The sequence below is a fragment of the Culex quinquefasciatus genome, chromosome 3 (genome assembly GCF_015732765.1).
Source record: "Culex quinquefasciatus strain JHB chromosome 3, VPISU_Cqui_1.0_pri_paternal, whole genome shotgun sequence".
Taxonomy (NCBI): domain Eukaryota; kingdom Metazoa; phylum Arthropoda; class Insecta; order Diptera; family Culicidae; genus Culex; species Culex quinquefasciatus.
The window spans coordinates 71,205,148-71,230,770 of record NC_051863.1 but is presented as its reverse complement, the minus strand read 5'-3'; the positions used below and the strand labels follow the sequence as shown (position 1 = coordinate 71,230,770).

General features: G+C 38.8%; 2 protein-coding genes across 3 annotated transcripts; one reads left to right on the top strand and one right to left on the bottom strand.

Moving 5' to 3' along the window:
• LOC6037572 (GTPase HRas) lies at positions 1 to 13,558 on the bottom strand. 2 transcript variants are annotated; one of them, XM_038262082.1, is made up of 4 exons: positions 13,225 to 13,558; positions 2,284 to 2,424; positions 2,092 to 2,207; positions 1 to 2,024 (listed from the first exon to the last, which is right to left on the bottom strand). In XM_038262082.1, exons 1-4 carry the CDS (start codon positions 13,361 to 13,363, stop codon positions 1,848 to 1,850), a joined length of 573 nt encoding a protein of 190 aa, XP_038118010.1. In that variant the 5' UTR covers positions 13,364 to 13,558; the 3' UTR covers positions 1 to 1,847. The 2 variants fall into 2 exon arrangements, with proteins under 2 accessions (XP_038118010.1, XP_001847468.1); XM_001847416.2 differs by lacking the exon at positions 13,225 to 13,558 and adding an exon at positions 10,175 to 11,393.
• Positions 13,559 to 18,087: 4,529 nt separating this feature from the next.
• Positions 18,088 to 20,794, top strand: LOC6037573 (mucin-5AC). Its single transcript, XM_001847417.2, has 3 exons — positions 18,088 to 19,823; positions 19,898 to 20,073; positions 20,128 to 20,794. The coding sequence occupies exons 1-3, from the start codon at positions 18,428 to 18,430 to the stop codon at positions 20,251 to 20,253; spliced, it is 1,698 nt and encodes a 565-aa protein (XP_001847469.2). The 5' UTR covers positions 18,088 to 18,427; the 3' UTR covers positions 20,254 to 20,794.
• Positions 20,795 to 25,623: the final 4,829 nt, after the last annotated feature.

The following is a 25,623-nucleotide window of genomic DNA, read 5'->3' as shown; positions in this document are numbered from 1 at the left end:
TTAGATTGAATATGTTTCATCAATTTTATTTATTCAATATTTTTGCTACATTCGTCGTTTTACAGTGATTTGCTTAATCATCAGTAGGGTCTACCTTATGCGCTCGCGCGGGTTGTTAATATAGTTGTATTTTTCTCACGTACAGTACTTGTTTTCGATAACTGCAAAGCTCTTTGATGTAGTTTTTTTTTTAGTTGAATTGTAGAGGCAGTCGTCGAGAGTAGTGCATCATCGTAGACCACCAATGCTTAAGTAGAACGCTGTACTGTTCGTTCCCCTAGATTAGTTTGTTTTCTGTAATAATTACTAAACAGGTTCATCCCTTTTATTTCTTGCTTTCTTCACTTTTTCCCGATTGAATCTTTTTACTAAAATATGCCTGCTTTTGTTTCCTTAGTTTTGTTTTCTTCATTTCATTTCAAATGGATGTGTGAAAGTTTTGGAATTTTTTGTCTCATCAATTTATGTTTTTTTGTTTCTTTTCGTTTCATCTTTCATTTCATTACCCCGAGTTGCATTTTCTTTTTTTGTTTTGTTTTGCGCGCGGTTTTGTGTTTAAACAGCCGATCCATAATCGAAATGTGCTTTCGCTTTTATTAATTTTGACAACATACAATGATACTCACGATTTAGACTTGGTTTTGAGTGTTAGTGTGTTGAGTAAACTTTCAGTTTGGGCTTTTTCTCTCTCTCTAACGCTAGAGGATAGACATGTCTGCTCCTCTAGCGTTAGCGAGGTTGTGGAAGATGGCATTTTTAAGATGGTACCATCTGATGTTTTTTTTTGCGTGTAAAAAGCAGATCGAATACAACACTGTTCTGGTTGCAATCGGCGCTTCCTGATTGATGCTAGAACTGGATTATAGGATAGCAAACATTTTGAATGTTTTTAGGTGCTTATAAGCAAATGTTTATTGGATTTGATACTGTTTATAAGAATTGTTGTGCATGCGAATTCACGGTTTTGTTATAATTATTCACATAGTTTATAATACGGTGTAAAACAATTTAGTAGAAACTGATAAAAAGCAACTCGTTCAAACGATCATCAACGAAACAATCCCTATCACTTGTGTATGTGTGTGTAAACGGTATTTTGAGAGAACAATGTGAGCGGAAGTTGCTGAAATGGGTACTGTCTGTGTTGGTTTTTAAAGGATTGCTCATGAGAATTGGTTGCTCCCGTTTTTTTGTCAGGAGATTTATTTAGACAAAACAATTGCAACTACAGAAAAACAGATAAACGATTGTGACTGCAGATTATCCTTCGACTGTCGGTTAAGTTACCGATAATGTTTAGCGCTATTGATTGATAAAAAATGATAAAAGTTAAAATACATTGCATAGTGTAGAAAAATAAAAATAAAAGCATTACTGTCTCTGTCTAAAGCTAATTTTCACTTATCATTTACGTCTCTTTTTGCTTTCTTCCTGTGCGCGTTTCTCTTGCACAGGATTCGTTCTCTCGTTCTGCGCACGGGCGCGCGTCTAGCTCGCTCTATTGTTTTGCGTAACAAGAATATAATTTCGATACAGTAATAGCAAAAATCTAAAGTATTAGCAGACAAATGTAGATTAAATCTTCCGTTTGTTACCACGCTTTTCATGCATTCCATGATCTTTCCCCGCAAAGTATTACAAAGAGGCGGTAACAACACTGCATATCTGAGTGTTAGTTTGTGCGGTCTTGGAAAAGGTTAGCCAATTTCATTGCAAACCGTTACTTTCTTGTTTTTTTTTTTTAATTTTTCTTTTCTTTTTCATTTGCGTCGTAGATCATGATGTAAAACGTGATTATTGGGCAGCACTTGATTTTCACAAGAAAAAATAAAATAGATTTGAAAAAATTACAGCAACCGACACTTGAATCGACGGCTCGAGCCAAGCTTGTTGTGCTTCTTGTTTTTCTTCCCTCTTTCCTTGTCCTTGCGAATCTCGCGAACGAGCGTGTAAAAGGCATCATCGACTCCCATTCTGGTCTTGGCGGACGTTTCGACAAATGGTACCCCGTACTGCTTCGCCACCTACAAAAGAAAAAGCATAAAACAATTAGAACAATCATTTCATATTACAAATCACGCTAAGACTCACATCTCTCGCCTGATTCATATCGACGGCCCATGCCTGGAGATCACATTTGTTGCCAACGAGAACCATGGGGACTTCTTCGGCATCCTTGACGCGCTTAATTTGCTCTCGATACGTTCCTGAGAAAAAAAAATGATTCCAAGAAAACCGTTCAAATTTCATTCCCCAAATGATCCCTGCAAACCCACAACTTACCTATATCTTCGAAACTTTTGGCACTGTTTACTGCAAACACCAGCAGAAAGCCTTCCCCGGTTCGCATGTACTGGTCTCGCATGGCTGAGTATTCCTCCTGACCGGCCGTATCCAGGATGTCCAACAAACACGTTTCACCGTCTGGGTTGCGTGGCAATAAAAAAAAAGTAAAACCATGCTGAGTATTATCTTTGTTTTACCCCGGAGAACAGTTTTGTTTAAGTTAACCCCAGTTAAACGAATCATATCTGCGACAAACTCTTTACGCAGTAGGCCTGGCCGCTTTAACCTTTGTTCGGTACAACGTTATGCACTGACACATTGTCCAGAGGGTCCCGGAGTACTGAAACTTCTGAGCATGGTGCTCTCAACGAATAATTGCCAGAAAACCAAAATCCAATGGTGTGTCCCCACGCTTCTTCCTCCCCTGTAGATTCAGAATTGTGTTGTTGTTTTGAACACTCCGTGCTTAAACTCAACCCATTTCAACGAAGCAACTCTGCGGTTAACTTCACGCAGTAGGCCTGGCCGCATTGACGTGTGTGATGTTTAAGTGCCCCTGTTAGACTGAAGTCCGGCGGTCGTGCGATTCGAAGCGTTATCCTTCGATATCGATTGAGTCCTGCCATTTTCGAGCGTTTGTCGTCCGTTTTGAGCGCTCATCAAGAGCGTGCAAAAATCTTAGAAGGCAATTCGCGATTCGCAATTTTCCGTGTAAGAACGGGCCTTGACCGATCTTATGCACCAGGTTCCCGACGAACACGCACTGCCCTTACACCTACATCTCACCTTTGCTCTGAGTCAGTACGAGCAGCACGCTAGAACACGCTTTGATTGCACACCTTCTTTTCCGGTTACGCATTTTAACTCGGCCGGGGGTGGTACATTGCGCAGGGTTTGATGTAAGTATAAACGATTAACCATTTATAGTGTGCCTATTAACTGTCATTAAAGCAAAAACTTTTTTATTTTTAGTTTGAATTTAAAAACTAATTGTTATTTACTGTGTTTTGTTTTCTCCTGAAATCTTTCCTAGTGTTGAGTTGTGTTTATATGTTGCTATTTCTTTTGTCGCGGTGTTTTGTTACAATTTTTGGTCCTGAGCATGTCATAAAGTTTACCAAAAGTACAATTAGGTTTTACAGCGTGACGTCACGAGCGCGCACGAACACACATTTTAACTGAGACACACGTGCAAAAAATGTAAACAGTGCAGTCAAGCTGTCAAATTTCTAACCTAAAAATCGAGTCGGCGTAAAACCTAATGGAGCAATTCCATTTCAAATAGGGAATCGGTTGTATCCGACCCTCTCCGATTTCAATGAAACTTTGTAGACATGTTATCCTACGCTTATATAAGCCATTTTTGTGTATATGAAGCCAGTTACACTCGATAATGACATTTGATAAGGGCGTTTGTGTTTTAAATATTGTTGTATTTCGTAATTTAAATATTGCTGTATCTCGAAGCCGTTGCATCGTATCAAAAAGTGGTCAAAGACAAACTTGTAGGAATTTTGACGGGCTTTCCGAAAAAAAAATCAATTTACTATCTAGTACTGCCCCTGATCGCATAAATGTCCCATATGCATTTTCATCGATTTCGAGTTTTTGATGCAGTTTGGTTCAAAATCGTGTGCTCTTTCAAAAGAGCCTATAACATCCAGTACTTTGTTCTAGAAATCAGGAGGACACCCAGATTTTTCGCGAAAACTTGACACGTAGCCTTATGTATGGGACAAACTTCAAATACGTTTTTCTCAGCTTGCTGTTTTTGCATATGGGACATTTATGCGAACATGGGCAGTGTACTACACTGAAAAAATATTATGTTTTCATTTAAGAGCAATTTAATTTGCTTATATCTGTAAGCCCATACATCCAATTGAAATGTGGTCAAAAACAAACTTATGGGAAATCGGTCGAGCTTTCCGGTAAAAATATTTTCGAGACTGAAAAATCAAGTCTGTCATATAGAAATTGCCAAAAAACATCAAAAAACCTATTTTTTCAACATTTGTCATTTTAAAACCGCTGTAACTTTACAAGGATTGGACTTAGGGCAATGGTCAATATGGAGTCTTTTGTGTAAAATTGTCTGGAGAATCGACTCTCGTATTCGGTTTTTGAAAATTTTGACGTTTCAGTAAATAATTTTTGTATTTTTTTAGGTGAGTTGCTCCATCCTGCATTATTCGTGATTCTTTTTGTAACACCTTAGGCTATTTTCACAAAAATTTTGAACGAAAAAAAATCGTGGGCTCACCTTCAAATTTGACTTTTAAACTTAAAAATCATAAAATCTCATAAAAGAGCAGTTCTCTAGGATTTCGGTCATTCGATTTTTTTGTATTTTTTAATCCGACTGAAACTTTTTTGGTGCCTTCGGTATGCCTAAAGAAGCCATTTTGCATCATTAGTTTGTCCATAAAATTTTCCATACAAATTTGGCAGCTGTCCATACAAAAATGATGTATGATAATTCAAAAATCTGTATCTTTTAAAGGAATTTTTTGATCGATTTGGTGTCTTCGGCAAAGTTGTAGGTATGGATACAGATTACACTGAAAAAATGGTACACTGTAAAAAAATGGTGATTTTTTATTTAACTTTTTATCATTAAAACTTGATTTGCAAAAAAACTCTATTTTTATTTTTTTATTTTTTTTTGATATGTTTTAGAGCAGCGATTCTCAACCTTCTTCTAGGCTGGTACCCCCTGCCATGTAAATCAAGTAGGCCCGGTACCCCCGTTGAGAATCGCTGTTTTAGAGGACAAAAAATGCCAATTTTTTAGAAATTTCCAGGTTGTGCAAAAAAATTATTGACCGAGTTATGAATTTTTTAAATCAATACTGATTTTTTCAAAAAATCGAAATATTGGTCGCAAAAAAATTTCAACTTCATTTTTCGATGTTAAATCAAATTTGCAATCAAAAAGTACTTTAGTAAAATTTTGATAAATTGCACCGTTTTCAAGTTAAATCAATATTTTAGTCACTTTTTTAAAAATTGTCAACGTTTTTCATTTTTTTAAAATAGTGCACATGTTTGCCAACTTTTGAAAAAAATATTTTTGAAAAGCTGAGAAAATTCTCTATATTTTGCTTCTTCGGACTTTGTTGTTACGACCTTTAGTTGCTGAGATATTGCAATGCAAAGATTTAAAAACAGGAAAATTGATGTTTTCTAAGTCTCACCCAAACAGCCCACCATTTTTCAATGTCTATATCTCAGCAACTAATGGTCCGATTTTCAATGTTAAAATATGAAACATTTGTGAAATTTTCTGATCTTTTCGAAAACAATATTTTCAAAATTTTCAAATCAAGACTAACATTTTAAAAGGGCGTAATATTGAATGTTTGGCCCTTTTGAAATGTTAGTCTTGATTTAAAAATTTTGAAAATATTGTTTTCGAAAAGATCGGAAAATTTCACAAATGTTTCATATATTAACATTGAAAATCGGACCATTTGTTGCTGAGATATCGACAATAAAAAATGGTGGATTGTTTGGGTGAGACTTAGAAAACATCAATTTTCCTGTTTTTAAACCTTTGCATTGCAATATCTCAGCAACTAAAGGTCGCATCAACAAAGTCCGAAAAAGCAAAATATAGAGAATTTTCTCAGCTTTTCAAAAATATTTTTTCCAAAAGTGTGCAAACATGTGCACTATTTTAAAAAAATGAAAAACTGCGACAATTTTCAAAAAAGTTACCTAAAAATGGATTTATTTTGAAAACGGTGCACTTTATCAAAATTTCACTAAAGTACTTTTTGATTGCAAATTTGATTTTACATCGAAAAATGAAGTTGAAATTTTTTTGCGACCAATATTTCGTTTTTTTTTTTAAATCAGTATTGATTAAAAAATTCATAACTCGATCAAAGATTTTTTTCACAACCTGGAAATTTCTGAAAAGTTGGCATTTTATGTCCTCTAAAACATATCAAAAAATAAAAAAAAATAATATAGTGTTTTTTTGCAAATCAAGTTTTAGTGATAAAAAGTTAAATAAAAAATCACCAATTTTTTTTTACAGTGTATCATTTTTTTTCAGTGTAGTTCGTATCCATACCTACAACTTTGCCGAAGACACCAAATCGATCAAAAAATTCCTTTAAAAGATACAGATTTTTGAATTTTCATACATCATTTTTGTATGGACAGCTGCCAAATTTGTATGGAAAATATTATGGACAAACTAATGATGCAAAATGGCTTCTTTAGGCATACCGAAGGCACCAAAAAAGTTTCAGACGGATTAAAAAATACAAAAACTAAAATTGAAGAAAAAGGACCGATTTCGTAGAGAACTGCTCAAAAGTGGAGTGTTTTTTTCTTTCAGTGTATTTTTTTGATACGATGCAACGGCTTCGAGATACATAAATATTTAAATTAAGAAATACAAGAATATTTGAAACACTTACGCCCTTCTCAAATGTCATTATCGAGTGTAACTGGCTCCATATACACAAAAATGGTTTATATATGCCTCGGATAACATGTCTACAAAGTTTCGTTGAAATCGGAGAGGGTCCAGAAAAATGTACATAAAAAAATCTTGTTTTGGGCTGGAATTGCTCAATAGTAATATTTATGTTAAATTGAGTAAGGGCTCAAACCTTACTTGTTAGAAGAAAGGGGTGAAGATTGAAAACAATAGACAGTAAAAGAGAATATATTTTATAAAAAAAAATCAAGAATCAATAGTAAGAGAATGATGATTGTATTTTAAAGAATAAAACTGAGAAGCTGGATGTAGTAAATGTAAAATTAGACAATAGTTAATAAATAGAGATTAAAAACAAGCTTTTATTATAGTAATGATTATTTGTAGGACAGATAAAGAATTATTCAAATAAAAAGATTCGCAATAAAATCAAAGATTAGACAAATGATAAATAGACTTGATATTAACTAGTACATTAAAGAAAAGTATATTTTTTAAGGAAAAAAAACAAGTTTGTTACAGCAGTATCAGTTGGTAAAAAAAGAGTGGAAAAGCTTTGAGAGATAAGAAATCAAAAGTTAGTAAAATTAAAATCCACATCCACAGCAGTTGACTCAACATACTGCGAATCAAAACAATACCGTCTACAATCACAAATTACTTCCCTTTCCCACATTGTCGCGCCCCTTTCTTTTAGCCGTCTCGACTTTGACCCGCGGTGGTCAAAGGTTTACGATCCGTTTCCACAGGCCACCAGCTAGGTCATCATGAAAACCAAGCCAACGTGGAGGTAAGAAAATAGGACACTTGCAAGGAACCAGAGCTATTTTTTTTTTTTTTCGATGCCACTATCCACTGCGACCAGGAATTAGATCTATTGCGGACTTGCAATTCTATTTATAGAACCACAAAGGCTTCTTCTGTTATTAGGCAGATGGGACACGCACACACGCTATTGTTGAGCGAGTGTGTCGAGCGATCCACTGCCGTAACTTCGCCGCCGAAGAGGTTTGAATGTTTTTTCAATCCTCTTTGGCTCTGCCTTTTCCACTCTGTACTGTCCAAATGTATCGCTAGAACCGAAGTGCACATTTTTACGTTTATTTATACCCAGCTAGCCCTTAAATTCTGGTTTCTGAAAAACTCGTCCCTTCAAAGCACTTTTTGCGATCGGGCCGTGGAGCTCTGCAGGGCAATTATACAGAGAACAGTTGGTCCTTATACATGTGAAGAGTACAGGGGAAAGGATGTGCCGAGCCATGTGGGTTTGAAACCACGACCTTCCGCTCATAAAGCGAAACCTGTAACCATTAGACCACAGGAGCTCGGCTATACTGTACTGATCAAGATAATTCGGATGATCCAACAGAACTACGGATGTAGTTAGTTGCTTTCCTTCCAGGATGTTCCTTAGCTGGACGTCAACCGAAGAGACCGCAACAAGATCAGTGCCATTGCATGCTCTTAGGTATCAATTCTTGGCCTGCCTCTTGCGGGTAAACAGGTAAACAAGATGCTTCGTAAAACTCATGATTTTGTGATAGAAAATACTTGGTGGGACAATTATGCTTAGAAGTTCAACGATGGGACAAACAGACTTGTTATTGTTTTCAATGATTTTCTGAATAAAGTACTAGATTTTATGTGTTTTCTGATAGTATACAAAAAACTTAAAATAAAAATAATAAAATGTCAGAGATCCGGCCTAAAAAAGCGTATAAATAACACTTATGTGGTTATAACTTTTGATAGGGTTGTCAGATCTTCAACGTTTTAGGCTCATTGGAAAGGTCTTTTGATTACCTATACAAATGACAGGTCGCATGGTGGATCCGGACAACGTTTTCATCAAAATATTTGAGATCCGGCCTCCAAAAAGTGAATAAATAACACTTAAGCTGCTTATAACTTTTGAAAGGATTTTCAAATCTTCAACGTTTGGGCTTGTTGGAAAGGTCTTTTAAATACCTTTTTAAAAATTTATAGCATAACTTTTGGATTACTTTACTAAACTTCATAACATTAACTAGGGTCTTGTGGGACCCCAAGACGGATCGAATGAGACCAAAACGGTCGAAATCAGTTCAGCCAATCCGGAGATCATCGTGTGCATTTTTTTCGGTGCACGGACTCACATCCAGACACACGCACAGATATTTGTTCAGAATTTGATTCTGAGTCGGTGGATATACGTGAAGGTGGGTCTACGAGGTATAATAAAGAAGTTAATTTTTCGAGTGATTTTAAAGCCTTTCCTCATTGAGGTGAGGAAGGCAAAAACATGTTCTAAAAAATCGACCATCTCGAGCCATCCTAATACAGTCTCTCGTCGTTTAACAACCGTCCGGGATAATTGGTGGATGTAGATCTGCTACGGTATGTAGTTGATTACGACGACCCTTGCGGCATGTGGTTCTTGAATGAAATCGTGTCCACCGCCCATCAACACCGCGGCGTTAGATTTGACATCAGCGATGATGTCTATTCCTGATCTTCTGGAGGATTCTAAGCAAAAATTGATATCCCTGGACCGTTACCCCGGGGACAGTATCAAGACAAAGTTACTGCAGGAAATGTATTCGGTGTCGGAGAAGACTGCGTTCGTCGTACGAACCCCGTATCTGCGAAAAGACCGAAGTGCAAGCGTTGCCATCGAAACAGACATTTTGCCAAGGACTGCCAGTTGCCGGTTCTGTTGGAAAAGCCGTTGAATGAGTTAATGAGTTGATTAAGCTTTTTTGTAAGTCATTCGTTGGCTAACACTCGAACCTACTGCCTCTAGCCTTTGGACCCAGACCGAGACCCAAACAGTTCCGTAGCAACGGCTGTTTGAAGAAAATGTTCAACTCAAAAATTTGTGAAACGACAACCGATGATGAAGTCCAAGTTCTTGGCGCAGTACGAGGCTCAGCCAGCCGTACAGGATCCTGTAGACAAAGAACTGGAGCGAGCATTGGCGACTATCTGCCTCGGCAGTTTGGCCCAGAATGCGAAAACAGCGAGCGAAGCTTACCGCAACAAGTTCGAGGACAGCGGTTCCGCCCTGAGGATCAGTCTCTTGAGTTGGTGGGAGCCTAGAGCCTTTTGCAACTTGAGAAGAGAGAACCTTTGGCTTGGTCGAAAATTAGAGTGGTTCACGATTAAGGGTTTTTTTTAATCTAACTTTCCAGAAATAAGTGCTGCAACCAGGTTAGGTCTGCAAGATTTTTTGTAGTTTTATTTGGCTACAATACCCTGTTGGTCAAACATTTTATCAGGGCAAGGAGGTGTACAAACCAGAAATTTAAATTTGGATAAATACTGTTGATAAACATGTAAAGCAACAAAAAATCCTGAATAATTTGCTATTTTTAAACTAAATTATTGCTCTTTCCAGTATTTCAAAAGCAAGTTTTAACCACCAAAATTTACAACAAAAAAAACACTACTCACCAATCACCACCTGCTTCCGGTAGGAGTCCTCGATGGTCGGATCGTACTCGTCCACAAAGTGGTTCTGGATGAGCTGTATCGTGAGGGCGGACTTGCCAACGCCTCCGGCACCGACCACCACCAGTTTGTACTCGGTCATTTTTGTTGCCTGCCCGTCTGTCTGTCGTTTAACGTTGCTTTCCGGGAATGGGGTTACGCTACGGGTTGGCCACGGCGGCGGACTCCGGCACCATGCAACGCCAAAACCCCCTTTGCTTCACCCTTTGTTGTTGTTGGTGCTGGATGACTTTGGCCTCGAGGGGGCTCTCTTCTCCGTTCTTTGATTATGTTGATTATGTGTACGCTCGACGTCGTTTCTTCGCGTTCTTTTGTGCTTTTTTCTTTCTTCTTTTTTTGTGTGTTTGATTAATCCCGGACGCTCCTTGTCGTCGTCGTCGTCAAATACTGTTGCACACACATACACACTCGCGCGAACGCACACACACACACAGCACTCTTGCGTCGCGAGTAGGAAGGAGTTAATTACTTAACAATTTGCCAAAAGTGAAGCAGCTAACCTTCCCCGGTCTCCCCTCTTGCCGTGTTTACTGAGAAGATGGGAGGACACAAAGCTGCTGCGCTGCTCTTCCTCCTCCGACAGGGCAGTGACTCATGCACAAATCACATCAACAAAATCCGCCTCCCTGCTCTCCTGCTCCCGATGACCAGTCCAAATCCGGAACGCGGTCCTCCACCCGGAAATTCACACGCTCTAGCAGCACCAACTCATCGGTTCAAAGCTCAAAAATCCAACGCGCAGAGAAAAAACGGAGAAGCGAAAAAAAACATTGAAAATCCACTTGTTCACTTTTTGTGCTTCTTGCTTTGAAAATTTTCCGGTCTCTTCTCTTTCTTGTGTGCTGCTGACAGTACTTTGTGCTGCTGCTGCTGCCAAGAGGAGAGCCCCAATCGCAGGGCGTTTTCTTCGAGGCCCGATGCGCGTTGTTTTTCTTCCTCAAGCTCAAAAGCCGAATCACTTTTCACTCCGAATTCCTTTCTCCCCTCGCGCGCAGGATAATAGACACCACTTTCCCGGAGCCAGATTTCGTTGTCCCTGCTGAAAGTCACAAGCACTCCTTTTTTTCCTTTCCTATTTGTGTGGTCTGACAGTGATGACGATCGCGAGCGATTCTTTTTGGTTGTTCTTTTTGGCTAGGGCCAGCAGCCTCCCTGACTTTGACGATGGGAAGCGGTTCTACGGAGTTTGGCAGCACTGCAGGCGAACCGGTTCGGGCTGTCATCGCGCGTTGACGTTAGATATTTAGGGGTTACAGATTTGAGAGGGACAGAGAACAAAGTGGACCCCTCGGCTGGACGGTTTTTTTTATGAAATCGACGCCAACATTTCAAAAAGTATTATGTATAAACCGTGCGTTTTGAGAAAAACGCATTTGCATATTGAGCATTATTTTTCAATTTCCATATTAATATAAAAGCCAAAGATGATGTTCTGATGATAACAAACGATGAAAAACGTTGCTTTTATTGATGCTTGATCATCAATATTAAAAAAAAAATATTTCCGTCATTATATTTAAGAAAAACAAACATAACTTCTTTTGAAATCACAAATGTCTAGGGGAATTATGCCTATTTTCAGCCTATTTAGCGGCGACCTCGGCGGCGACTCTTGATTTCTTTAAGAATTTCTCAGCTATTCTCAATTAAATCATCAAGTTTTTATGTTTATTGAAAAGAGCAACTCTTCCTGAACATTTTAATATAAAATAATATGAACTTCAGTTATTTTATCTATTTTTAAAATCATTTTTAATTCACTTCATCAAATTTGTATATTCAGCCTAATCAACCTATTATAATCACTCCCAGATACCTATTCTAATCAACGCCTTTTAAGCACCACTACAAAGAAAATCTGCATGAAAGCCATAATCTCGAATTGCAAAGGGCCTGTGAAAACTGAGACAGTTTTAAAATTTGTTTTCAAAATGACCGTTATTTTGGAAATAATAAACGACATATTTTTTTCAAAATCAAGCAGCGTAATTTTAATAGAACTGCAATCTGGGGTAAATAGGGACAAAACTGACTAGATTTTATTGTAATTTAATACATATTACAAAAAGAGCAAGAAAATATATCCAAATACTATAACAGCGAATATTCAGAAAATCAATTCAAAAGATCCATATCGAAGGATTCCGATCTTTTTGAACAGCTGAAATCGGACACAGCCGAAGCACTTAAAACAATGAAAATCGTTCCAACCACTTGTTTGAAAATAACACTTTAATACCCATGTTCAAGAAAAGATTGAATATCCTGTACAAAATTTTATTATTTTATAAGTGCTTGGGAGTTAACTGCCATAATTGTGTCATGTATTTTTTTGACAATTTTGAGTTTTTGGCATTTTTTTATGTTTAGTTCAACGTATACTTAAAGAAAAAGACATAAAATCTAGTACTTTATTCGCAAACCCATTAAAAACAACATCAAGTCTGTTAAATCGTTTTACTTCTATGCAAAATTGTCCCACCAAGTTTTTTTTTTCGCGAAATCATCGGCTTTACGAAGTTGATTCTGAATCTGCTGGTGGTGTAGGTTCTGGGGCCGCCTCCTGGCGGGTTAGTCTCAAGGAACACCAGTTTCAACCCCGGTGCAGCAATGCACTTAGTTGCTGTTTCTGTTGGTGGCGTAGGATCCGGGACCGCCTCCGGGCGGGTTGTTCTTGAGGAACGTCGCGTTCTCCTCCAAAGCGCCGATGTCGTCATGTGGGCCGGCAGTCACTGGTTGTTTTTTGTTATTCCGGAGGTCAAGTGGTAGAGTTGCTTGGAATAAACAACGCCGACGAGGATTGTTGTCCTGGTTGCTTTCACAGGAGATGTACAAACCAGAAATTTAAATTTGGATAAATACTGTTGATAAACATGTAAAGCAACAAAAAATCCTGAATAATTTGCTATTTTTAAACTAAATTATTGCTCTTTCCAGTCTTTCGAAAGCAAGTTTTAACCACCAAAATTTACAACTAAAAAAACACTACTCACCAATCACCACCTGCTTCCGGTAGGAGTCCTCGATGGTCGGATCGTACTCGTCCACAAAGTGGTTCTGGATGAGCTGTATCGTAAGGGCGGACTTGCCAACGCCTCCGGCACCGACCACCACCAGTTTGTACTCGGTCATTTTTGTTGCCTGCCCGTCTGTCTGTCGTTTAACGTTGCTTTCCGGGAATGGGGTTACGCTACGGGCTGGCCACGGCGGCGGACTCCGGCACCATGCAACGCCAAATCCCCCTTTGCTTCACCCTTTGTTGTTGTTGTTGCTGGATGACTTTGGCCTCGAGGGGGCTCTCTTCTCCGTTCTTTGATTATGTTGATTATGTGTGCAATGCACTTAGTTGCTGTTTCTGTTGGTGGCGTAGGATCCGGGACCGCCTCCGGGCGGGTTGTTCTTGAGGAACGTCGCGTTCTCCTCCAAAGCGCCGATGTCGTCATGTGGGCCGGCAGTCACTGGTTGTTTTTTGTTATTCCGGAGGTCAAGTGGTAGAGTTGCTTGGAATAAACAACGCCGACGAGGATTGTTGTCCTGGTTGCTTTCACAGCCCGGAATGGACAAATCCGGAGGGATTTCTTCGGGTTCTGAAACAAAAGATTTAAAAAATTTATTATTTGCTGCAAAATTACCTTTTTTTAACTCACCAGAAATAAAAAAAAAACAACACGCCACGACAATTTTCACAATGTTGACACTGCTGAACTGTCAACCAATTTTACAAAGGGTCTAATCAGTTTTCAAGTTGAAAATGACGCATGAGTTGCCAGATTCGTGGCAAACTTGGGTTGCATGGGAGGAAAAGATTTAGGAGTCATAGAAAAACAAGAAAAATAATGTGTTCTCGTTTGGCAACACTGTAAATATGTTAGTGTTTGTGCCAGCTTGAAAGAATGCCGAAGTTTGATGAAAATACAATTGCAGCTGGTGTTTTTGAATATTTTTTAAAGTGAATTTTCTTACTAAAAACTAACATTTTCATGAAAAAATATATTTCAGTGTAAATGTGGAAATGATTCTTTAGACGTTAGCGTCGAAAAAAGTTGTGAAGTGTGTTAAAATAAGTGAGAAATAATGAAAACAAAATGATGGGTTCCAAAAGACTGTGCTTAAGCGATCAAAAGTTATTTTCAAACCTGCCTAATCGATGCTTTCCAGACAAAGGAAAAATCGATCACAATCATGTTTTTCGCTAATTTTAGTTAAAATAGCTTACTTTTGGCTCTGAAACATTTACCAGACTGCGTGCTTACTCGTCTTTGATCGTTTGGTTGGTATATTACAGTGAAAACACAATTTTTGAAGCTTTAATCGAGCAACAAACTCTCCATATGGCGAAGATAGGTGTTTGATTAGAATACATATATTTCCCCTATATGGAGCCTAACATTTCAAAAGGGCACTTAACTTTTGTAAACAATAGTGTATATCTTTTACTCAAATGACAGTTTACATAAGGTGTGAAAGGGGCACACTCGAGGGCACACTCTTGTTTAAAAAAGTTATGTGCCCTAATGAAATGGCAAGCACGACATCATCCTGCTGTCTTTGGAGGGGAAGCTTTGTAATGATTCGTTTTTCTTCGCCGACTGTACATGGCGCCTTTTGCAAGTGAAGGGGATGTTTTGTTATGATTCGCTTTTCGTTGCAAATGTGCATGGCGTCTTTTTCATGATGCTTTTGTTTTCGTCACGAGGTTCATGTCGTCTTTTATTTGACAGGTTGACAGGGCTATAGGCCCCCAAAACCAAAGCTAAAAACTCGATTCGCCACCTACATTCGAGTAGGAGAACTTTGGTGCAAGGTTACGTTAACGTTTTTGCGCGATAAGTGCAAAGGGGAGTGAAAACTATTTCAAGGTTTTTTAAAAGAAAATTGATCTTTTGGAATAAAATAAAGTTAACATGAGGTAAGAAATAAAAAGTTCTATCGACTAACTTTTTGATTTGTTTGCTAAGTTGCCTTTTTCATTGGAAATTTTAGGATCCGGATTGAAAACTCGAGAATGAGGTTAGATTACTTACTTTACTTTACTTTATCAGCAACAGGTCTATCGACCCAACGCTGAACTAATCGAAGATTTGAGGTTAGATTGCTAATTTTTAAAATCATTCCAATCACCATTTTTCAAGCAGGGCTTTGCTTTTATGATAGAAGTGACTTTAGAAAATATTTGTCCACTTGAATAATCTGCATTCTCAATTGATTAGTAAGGTTTTGGTTGATTAAAACATTCCCTTATTTTGAATCAGATAATAAACAGGTCAAATCGGCCATCACAAAAATATTTTCGTTTATATCAATTAAGCTATTTATTTCTTATCTGAAAATGGTATAATTTGCTATTAATGTCAATTTTATGATGAGATAAAACAATTTCAAACCAATTTACTCGCTGTGGGCTATAATGAAAACATCACCCCAAGTTTCAGCGCCTAGTTCAGCGCTCTCTAGTGGTGAGTAATTTTGACGTTTGATTGCCTATATAAACAGGCACTGCTGATGCCAGAGATTTTGTTTATGTTACTTATCATTATTGAACACACTTTACTGAAGTAACTTTTGCTCATATTTGGTGGAGAGGTAGCTTATTAGGAGTACTTTCAGAATAGAGTTATCTATAGGCTTATAAGCCCGCTCTCACGCACACTTGCGCATCATTTGTTTTGCTGGCGGGTACAAAATTTAACCTCAATCTTTTTTGTGTACGTATACGCAATACATGCGCACGTAGATAACTCTATATGCAATAATCCAGAAAGTGTCAGAATGTATTTAGAAATGCCTTTTGAAATGTTGCCGTCGAGTTACTTTTGAGCAATTCGATGGCAACATTTCAAAAAGCATCATGTACAAACCATGCGTTTTGAGTAAAACGCAGTTGAATGTTGAGCATCCATTTTCAATTACCATTTTTATATAAAAGCAAAATAAGATGTTCTAATGATAACAAACGATGAAAAACGTTGCTTTTATTGATACTTAATCATCCATATTCAATAAAACATTATTTCCGTAATTTTATTTGAGAAAAACAAACATAACTTCTTTTGAAATCACCAACGTCGATATCACCCTGCTGTCACCGTGGGGGGCGCTTTGTTATGATTCGTTTTTCTTCGCCGAATGTACATGGCGCTTTTTTCGTGTTGCTTTTTTTTTCGTCACGAGGTTTATGTAGCCTTTTGTTTGACAGGTTGACAGGGCTATATAAACAGGGACTGCTGATGGCAGAGATTTTGTTTATGTTACTTTATTTAAAATCATGATTAAACAGACTTTACTGAAGTAACTTTTGCTCATTTTTGGTGGAGAGGTAGCCTATTAGAAGTACTTTCAGAATATACAATAACCCAGAAAGTGTCAAAATGTACATGATGCCTTTTGAAATGTTACCGTCGAATTCTCTACGAAATCGGTCTTTTTTCTTTAATTTTAATTTTTGTATTTTTTAATCCGACTGAAACTTTTTTGGTGCCTTCGGTATGCCCAAAGAAGCCATTTTGCATCATAAGTTTGTCCATATAATTTTCCATACAAATTTGGCAGCTGGCCATACAAAAATGATGTTTGAAAATTCAAAAATCTGTATCTTTTGAAGGAATTTTTTGATCGATTTGGTGTATTGGGCAAAGTTGTAGGTATGGATATGGACTACACTGGAAAAATAATGATACAGGGTAAAAAAAATTTGGTGATTTTTTATTTGACTTTTTGTCACTTAAACTTGATTTGCAAAAAAACACTATTTTTTATTTTTTGATATGTTTTAGAGGACATCAAATGACAACTTTTCAGAAATTTCCAGGTTGTGCAAAAAAATCTTTGAGCGAGTTATGAATTTTTGAATCAATACTGATTTTTTTCAAAAAATCGAAAAATTGGTCGCTAAAAATTTGAAAATATTTTTTCCGAAAAGATCAAAAAAATTTACGAATGTTTCATATTTTAACATTGAAAATCGGACTATTAGTTGCTGAGATATCGACATTAGAAAATGGTGTGTTGTTTGGGTGGGACCGAGCGCAAAACATACGTTGCCAGTGCCAATTTATTTTGCATCGGCCAATCTGTTTTCCTTGACAATCTGTTGTTTTGACGGATGAGTGTTTTTTAATTCAAATACGTTTGAATTAGCGGACATTCCAATAGCGAAATTCGAATTAATGGATCCGCTCTGTATACTTTAAACACGTAGAAAAATAAGGCATATTTGAATCAACAAAACGTTTTGTTGATTTGAAAATCAAGATTTTTGTTGAATCAACGCTAAACTTCAAAGCAACTTTTTCAAAACAACAAAAGATTTTTGTGGAATTAAGAAAATCAAGGTTTGTTGATTGTATCTGGAGTTTTTTGTTGAAAAGGATCTATAAACCAAATTTTAAATTTTTGCTTTTTGGCTGTTTTAGAACCGTCTTGAGTCAGGGGTATTCAAAAACACCCAAAAAGCAAAAAAATGAAAATTTGGTTTATAGGACCTTTTTAAAAAAAACTCCAGATATTCAACATGGAACTCGCATGAAACTGAAAAAATATCGAGTGCGGCACTAGAGTTTCAGTTCCAAGATGGCGGCGATACTCGTGCGGAACTAGCGCGAGTTTCTTCAAACAAACACTTTGACAGCTCTGAGTGCGGCACTCAGTGCGGAACTAGCCCTCAAACGAACGTACCATTTGTTGAATCAAACATCGTACATGCAGGCTGATTCTACAAAATATTTTTCTGCGTGAACAATAATCATTGTAACCTCCACTTTGGTGGACCCTTCGTCGCGTTCAATTTTGAACCGGTTCACCACGAACGGGCAATCCCTCGCCGACCTTGACGTCCAGTTTGACGTTTCTCGTTATTTTCGTTTGTGTTCCTCTTTCCGTCAGTGTTTCGAACTCAATCATTTTTATGTCAGATTTTTAGGGAAATAAGACGGAAAAATATTTTTCGCGACAAAATTGCTGCGATTGCGATCGCGGTTTGTGTTTCTTTTTGTTAAAACGAGGAGCAGGGGATTGTTTTGAGTGTTTACTCTGGGGCTAGCGGTGCGATTAGCGCCCAATTGGAGGAGGGATCGCTTCCTTCCAGTTTGGCCATGACTGGGCGAAAGCTCGAAGGACGTGTTAATCCAATTGTCGCCCCTTGATGAGCTCATTGCTTTCGTTGTCGTCGCCGCGGATGTTGGCTACCCTCGCCGTAGGATGTCTCAGAGTCCACCGAATTACATGGAGGGGGTCCCGGTGAAAATTTCGGAGCGCTTTCGTCCTCCCCCGAAGGTCACACTGCCGCAGAGTGTGATCAATCGACTGGCGCAGGTAGATGGAGGTGGTGGGTCGTCATCCCGGACCGTTCCCAGTTACGACTTTGAGCTGGAGGAGACCGTACTTAAGAGGATTGGCGAGTGGCGTGCGGCCAAGGACAAGCAACTTTACGAGCGGGGAGAGCGAATCCGGCGGAAGGAGCTGGAGCTGGCCAGACTTGCGGACGAGGAGCAGAAGCGTAAGTTGAACCAGATTTGTTATCCGGAAACGGACGATTTGTCGAGTGCTAGCGAGGAAGATGGGGAAGACGAGGTTTCCGAGGAGAACGATGAATCGATACCATCCGGATCGTCGGAAGAGCAGGTTGCCCAGATTAGGACGTCGGCAGACCAGTATAGTCAGTTTAATAAATTTGATACGATTCTGATTCCGACGGTGCTGCCGGAACTTGCCACAGCGAACAAAACTAGCGCTAGCGATGAACTCATTACTTCTGGCGGTGGTTTGATCACCAACAATGTCCACATTCCAAAGAGCACTAACTTACTAAATAACAATAACTACAACAAGATCAATTATTCAGACTTTGAGAATGATACTTCCAGTCCGTTCGATAACATGGAACTGAAAACTATGAACGATTTAGATATCCTAGCGCAAGTTTTGAACCTAAACGCGCCAAGCTCGGGCTCGGAACGAAGTCCGGAAGAGACGAACGACTCGAAGCCCAAGCCCATTGAAGAAGCGGCGGCAACAACGACGACGACGATAGAGCAAGCAACCGTTCCCACGGTTCAACAGCCACAGTATAGCTACGGTCAAACGGCCCAACAATATCAGCCCGGAACGTACTCGATGCCAACCCAGCCGCCTTCCTCGAACGATTACTACAAGTCCTACAACAGTTACCATTACAACTATTGCGCGTACACCCCGACATCGACTTCGACCGCGACAAGTTGTTACACGCCAACTTCCGGTGCCGCCGCAACCGTTCCGTACCACTCGCCCAGCACGCAGTATCAGTACCAACCGACGGCGGCACAGTACAGCTACTACCCGTACACGAGTGCGGCCACGGCCGCCAACTCACCCGCGACTCAGCCAACCTATGCTCACAACTATCTCTACAACAACGCTGCCGCTGCTGCGTCCTACTACAACTATCCGGCAGGGCAGTCGGCCACTCCGGTGGATGAAGCCTCCAGCATGCGATCCAAGTCGAAAAGCGTCCCCGACATCGTGCGCCAGCTCGACGAGGAGGTTCAGGATTCGGCCCTGCGACGCACCCGGAACAATAGTCAATCGACCGCCGAGCGGCGACTGGAAGACGACGGTAAATGCAACAGTTCGTTGTGGAATCGTTCAAAAAAAATGTAGTAAATTATTTTTTTTTTTTTTACTTTTCAGAGCCAACGGTTCACACGCCGGCGGTCACAACGTCCAGCAACACGCGGACCGATTTCACCCTGTACAACCAGCTGTCCGCCGGAGAGCAGAATCTAGTGAAACGCATCGGCTCGATGGGATTCCCGTTGGAGCGCGTTGCGGCGGTGCTAAAGCGACTCGGAAGCGACGATAAAAAGGTAACGTTCAGCGTGACTAGTAAATTACAAAACCTTAACGACGTATTTCGACAGATTGTAGAACATTTGATACCGCTGAGCGAGCTGCTGGATCTGGGATTTGAGGAGGAGAAAATCTCCGAGGCGCTCGTCAAGTTTGGCAACAACAAACACAAAGCGTTGGACTATTTGATATCGTAGTATTTATGCGAGCAGCGATGAACGAAAGCGGTTTTTTTGCGGTTGGTGATGAAAGCAGAAAGGGGTAACTGTTCGACTTTGATGCAGACAGAGAAAAAGCGACGAGAGCCGTAAACCAAAATGATTGTAGCAAACTATTTTAAATTTACAATAACACGATAAAACTTATATGCTTTGCTTTTTCCAATGCCTTAGTCGCAATAAAAAAATCTGTAGATTGCGTCGTGTGTTTGTCTCGGCACGGAGATATTTTTGTTCGAGTTCAAGCAGCCACAGCAGCGCGCAGCATCAGCAAATAACTTCAAGGTACTCAGTTTCGTTCGTTTGATCGCCAGTTGTTAGTGTAATTAATACTGGTTGTGTTTCTCCCATCCCATGAATACTACTAACTCTGGTGAGTAGATTTCTGTTATGTAGAAGCGTTTGGCTCGCTCCGGAGAAGAATGCTCTTTATATATTCTTATTTATTATGAGTTTTCGGTGCATACAACAAAAGATAGCCCCTTTATCGAATGAACAATAAAATTACCTATCCATTCTAGATCTACTGTTGAACTGCTTTCCGAAACTTCCTAGACAAATAAATTAAAATTTAGTTATCCCAAAGATAGCTAATTTAATCATTTTTGTAATTCGCTATAATTTCTCATTTTTTTTAGATCATTTTTTTTCGTTGAGGCTTTGTCCATTCCCTATGTCAAAAGAAAACAATTTAAGATCGATTTGGTGTTTTCGGCAAGATTTCAGGTTATGATTGGAACTTTAAAAAAATAGTTAAACACGGCAAAAAATCATCATCGTGAAACAAAGAGTCTATCCTCAAAACAAAATCAAATTATTCGCTCTACAGCATTGCCTTGGCGTTCTCGGTTGCGAGATTCCTTCTCGAAACTACTAGGTGTTCGAAGCTTCCTAGGCTTGGAAACCTCTTTTTTCGCCTAAGCTTCCAACCATCCACCCCGGGATTCGAACTGACGACCTTTCCACCGAGAAAGGGCCCAGGGAGACGACTCGTACACCTAGACTGACATAACGACCTCTTAGGTTAGACCGGGGTCAACATTTACTTCCCCGTCCGACGGAAGGCGTGATCAGACAAATCTTGTCTCGAAGAATGCCACCGGGACCTTCTGGGATCAAACCCAGGCCGACTGGATGAGAGGCAACCACGCTTACCATGGATCCCGGCTAAAGATTCTATCTTACTCGTTTCAAATGTGAACATGAACTGGCGTGAGCAAGATAGACTCTTCATTTACACTTCGGCATAGAGCTTTATGACGTTTCGCGTACACACACTAGCGCACCATTTGATTTTGCTGGCCAAACAAAATTTAACCTCAATCTTTTTCGTGTACGTACACGCAATACATGCGCACGTAGATAACTCTATTGGCCCATTTTCATTGTCTTGCCTGATTTTTTTTCAGTTTTCAGTTTTTCAACTTTCTATGTTCTTAACTTTCTCGCTGGGAGCAGATGGGAATCGAACCCAGGACCATTCGCTTACAAAGCGAACACCCGGCTGCTCCTCAATAAAAAAAAAAAAAACAAAACAAAACAAACATCTAAAAAACAATATGCCGGGACCCATGGAATCTATGACATTTCCCCGAAACCCACATTCCCGAAAAGACATTTCCCCGAATGCCACATCTCCGAAAAGACACTTTCCCGAAATGTCATATACCCGAAAATCATTTCCCCGAACAATCCATTTCCCCGAATGGCCACATCCCCGAATGACGACTTCCCCTAAAAACCATTTTCCCGAATGGCCACTTTCCCTAATTTTCCACATCCCCGAAAATCATTTCCCCGAATGACCATATCCCCGAACGGCCATTTCCCCTAACGCCACTTCCCCGAACCCGGTCAGGCGGGTATGCCCGTTGTCCAGAACCGCGCGCGATCAATGAAGTATCATGTCCACAATTGAACGTTCAAAAAATTCAGAGTTTTTTTACGAGCGTTTTATTCCAGCTTCACTTAAATTTTGAATATTTTCCTGGTTTGTGAAGTTAAAGGATTCGAATTCCGGATTCTGAGATTAAGTTACTCCAACTGCCTTTCAAAAAGAACTGACTCCGCCGAATCCAACAAAAACTCCGACTATGACAAATGATGTAGAAAAGGAGAACATCTTGAGCCGAGTACATATTTCTCATGAACAAATCTAAATAGCTGCGTGATGCTAACTTGTCATACGTCGATTTTGGGCCAAATTGAATTAAGAAAGCCATTTTGTGCAGCTCACAATGCCTCATCTTTTGACCTACATAGATACCCAAAATTCGATTTCAATTCTGAGATATTCAATAAAAACCGAAAAATGTCGTCTCGTGCTAACTTGACACACTCTGAAAATTGCTGTAGGTGCGACAACAGGCCAAAGAGGTTTCAGATCAGAATGCGTTTGACACACGTACATGCCCGACTGCCGTGAACGTTCGTAATTATAACTCGGGACCTCAGCAACCAAATTCAAACAAATTTCAGGACCGAATGGTCAACCAAATAAAACGTGTTTGTTATTGTTTACATAGCGTGCTCTATTTTTCGTTTATTCAAGGTCAAACACTAACACGCGTTTTTCTCGGAACGTCAAAAAGCGACAAACGACAATATAGCACGACAGCGTCGATTTGATACATTGATCATTTCGCTTTTTTGCATTTAGTTGAAAATCAAAATACAGTCCAGACTCGGTTATCCAAAGGCCTTGTCAAAAGATCACTTCGGGTAATAACCCCTAAACTACTACTTTAAAGTGATTTAGTAATTTTAAACCCAAAATGGCGGTGATGAAATATTTAAAAAACTGCATTTTGTAATTCAATAATCAACTACACTCAAACCCCGATGGTTTGACACCAACTGTTGTCAAACGAACGGGGTCACTTTTTAGTTTGACACCCTCTTTACACAGAGCTTACACTTACTACCAAACGTTTGTGTTGATAGTGTGCGTGAGCGCCGTGTAAAAAGTGACAGTTCGTCACTTTTTAGTTTGACTTTGACCAACCAGCGGGGTACAAACTAAAAAAGTGTCAAACGAAAAAGTGACCAACCACCGAGGGTTGAGTGTATTTAGATTTAACTAAAAAGTTAAACTAAATCTAGAACAAACTGATTCCTGCCCTTCAAGTCGTCGCTTAAAGATATCGTTGCTGTGCAATCCTTACCACGTGGATACCATTTTGGAAAATTGTGCTTTGCTGAAAATTGCCTACACAAAAAAAATCTTTTTTATTGAACGCTTACTTGAAGTTTTCGCGTGGTTTATGAATGGCCTTCTTCGGTTATTTGTTTTTTTTTTTTTCATATTTCAACACACCTAGGAAAGTTTAATATTAAGGTCAAACTTTTGTAAAAATATCCCTTAAAAACAATTTAGTTTATATCCAAATTAATATCATTCGGGAAAATGGAACTTTCGGGGAAATAACCATTCGGGTATGTGTAAATTCGCGAAAACGACATTTCGGTAAAATGGCCATTCAGGTAAATGACATTCGGGGATATGGAATTTTCGGGAAAATGATTTTCGGGGAAATGGCACTTTCGGGGAAATGATTTTCGGGAATGTGGAATTTTCGGGGAAATGATTTTCGGGGATATGGGATTCGGGAATAAGGGATAAAACCGACCCATGGTGTAGGGGTAAGCGTGGTTGCCCCTCACCCAGTCGGCCTGGGTTCGATCCCAGAAGGTCCCGGTGGCATTTATCGAGGCGAGATTTGTCTGATCACGCCTTCCATCGGACGGGGAAGTAAATGTTGACCCCGGTCTAACCTAGAGATGTTAGGTCGTTAGCTCAGCCCAGGTGTAGTAGGAGTCGTCTCCCGGGGTGGATGGAAGCTTCGGTGTAAAAAGAGGGTTGCAATATCCTCAACAATCAAACCTTCGGACACCTAGTTTTGAGTAGGAATAAACGAATCCAGTTTGAAATGGCCGCTAGGTGCCCAATGGTGTTAGAAATGACAGCTTCCATGTATTTGAATATATGAGCTCAGGAAAACTCAATTTTTAAGCAATAAAATGATTATTTATGATAAAAGTATTGATTGGTTAGGTGCACAAAATGTGTCTAGAATATTATTAAAATAAAAACTGTTCGAAAAATTTGCAATCGAGATGAGTACACCATTCGATTCAGCAGGAATTTTGGGCACCAAAAATATATAGTTTTCATATGTTAAGTATTTTAATTTAAAAGAAAATTAACAAAAAGTATGAAAATCGAGACATTTAGTATGGGAGCTGTCAAATCTCTCACCATAAAGCAGCGTTGAGCTTTCGCTGGATTTGTCTATCTCGCAATCGAGAACGCCAAGGCAATGCTGTAGAGCGAAAAATTTGATTTTGGAAAAAAAATTGAAAACAAAATCAAATTTTGAAATTTCAAATTATTATTTTCTTAATTTTTTGTGTTTTAATATTTGTAAATTTTACCTTTTTGTTTTCTTTTTAAGGTTGAATGATTTCAAATTTATAATTCAAACATTCATAATTTGTTTAAATTCTTGAAACGTTACAATTTGTTTAAATTTCATAGTTTTCAAAAAAAAATTGTACGTTTTTTGTGTTTTTGTTTTTTTTTTTAACTTTTTGAATTTATTTTAAAAAAAGTTGCTGATTTAAAAAAAGTTGTGGGTTTATTACCCTTTTGATTTGTTTTTAAATGTTTGAATAATTTATTTTTTAGTTTTATTCGATTTTGAGATAAAGACACATACTTTTTTTTAATTTTTGTTATTTTTTACTTTTGATTTTTTATGGATTTTGAAATTATTGAAATTAAAATTCTTTTAATTTTTTTAAGGGTCCTATAAACATATGAAAGACAATACATAGCTTTAAAAAAATAAAATTAAAAAACGTTCGTTTTTGTTTTAACTCTCTCTCCCATCCGGCCAGGAGGATAAGGCGGGAATCGAACCCACGCCCCATAGCAACTTAGGGATCGGCGGCCGAAGCCGCTAACCACCGCGTCACGAGGCCCTGAAACCACATTGATTCAGGGGTATTGAAAAACACCCAAAAAGCGAAAAATTAAAATTTGGTTTATTGGACCCAGGGATGCCATATCTACGGATTTCTCCGTAGATCTACGGATTTCAGCCATTTCTACGGATCTACGGATTGATCTCCAAAATCTACGGATTTTCATGCTGGCTGATAATTGTATGAAGGACGTGAAATTATATTTTTGCGTGATAAAAATGCTTTATGAAAACGTTTTGAACAATCTGTTTTAGAGAAGAAGTTTTGAGGAACGTTAAAATGAAAAGTCGTTTAGGAGAAATGGGAGAAATGAGGCGATGGCTGAAATCCAGTGCAGCTTATCCAGCTTTTGGCGTTCGAATG

Coding starts and splice junctions, on each gene's coding strand:
- LOC6037572 (XM_038262082.1), bottom strand. CDS start 13,363: ATGACCGAGTACAAACTGGTGGTGGTCGGTGCCGGAGGCGTTGGCAAG. Junction 2,208..2,283: donor CAAAAGTTTCGAAGATATAG/GTAAGTTGTGGG, acceptor TTTTTTTCTCAG/GAACGTATCGAGAGCAAATT. Junction 2,025..2,091: donor ATATGAATCAGGCGAGAGAT/GTGAGTCTTAGC, acceptor TTTCTTTTGTAG/GTGGCGAAGCAGTACGGGGT.
- LOC6037573 (XM_001847417.2), top strand. CDS start 18,428: ATGTCTCAGAGTCCACCGAATTACATGGAGGGGGTCCCGGTGAAAATT. Junction 19,824..19,897: donor GCGGCGACTGGAAGACGACG/GTAAATGCAACA, acceptor TTTACTTTTCAG/AGCCAACGGTTCACACGCCG. Junction 20,074..20,127: donor TCGGAAGCGACGATAAAAAG/GTAACGTTCAGC, acceptor GTATTTCGACAG/ATTGTAGAACATTTGATACC.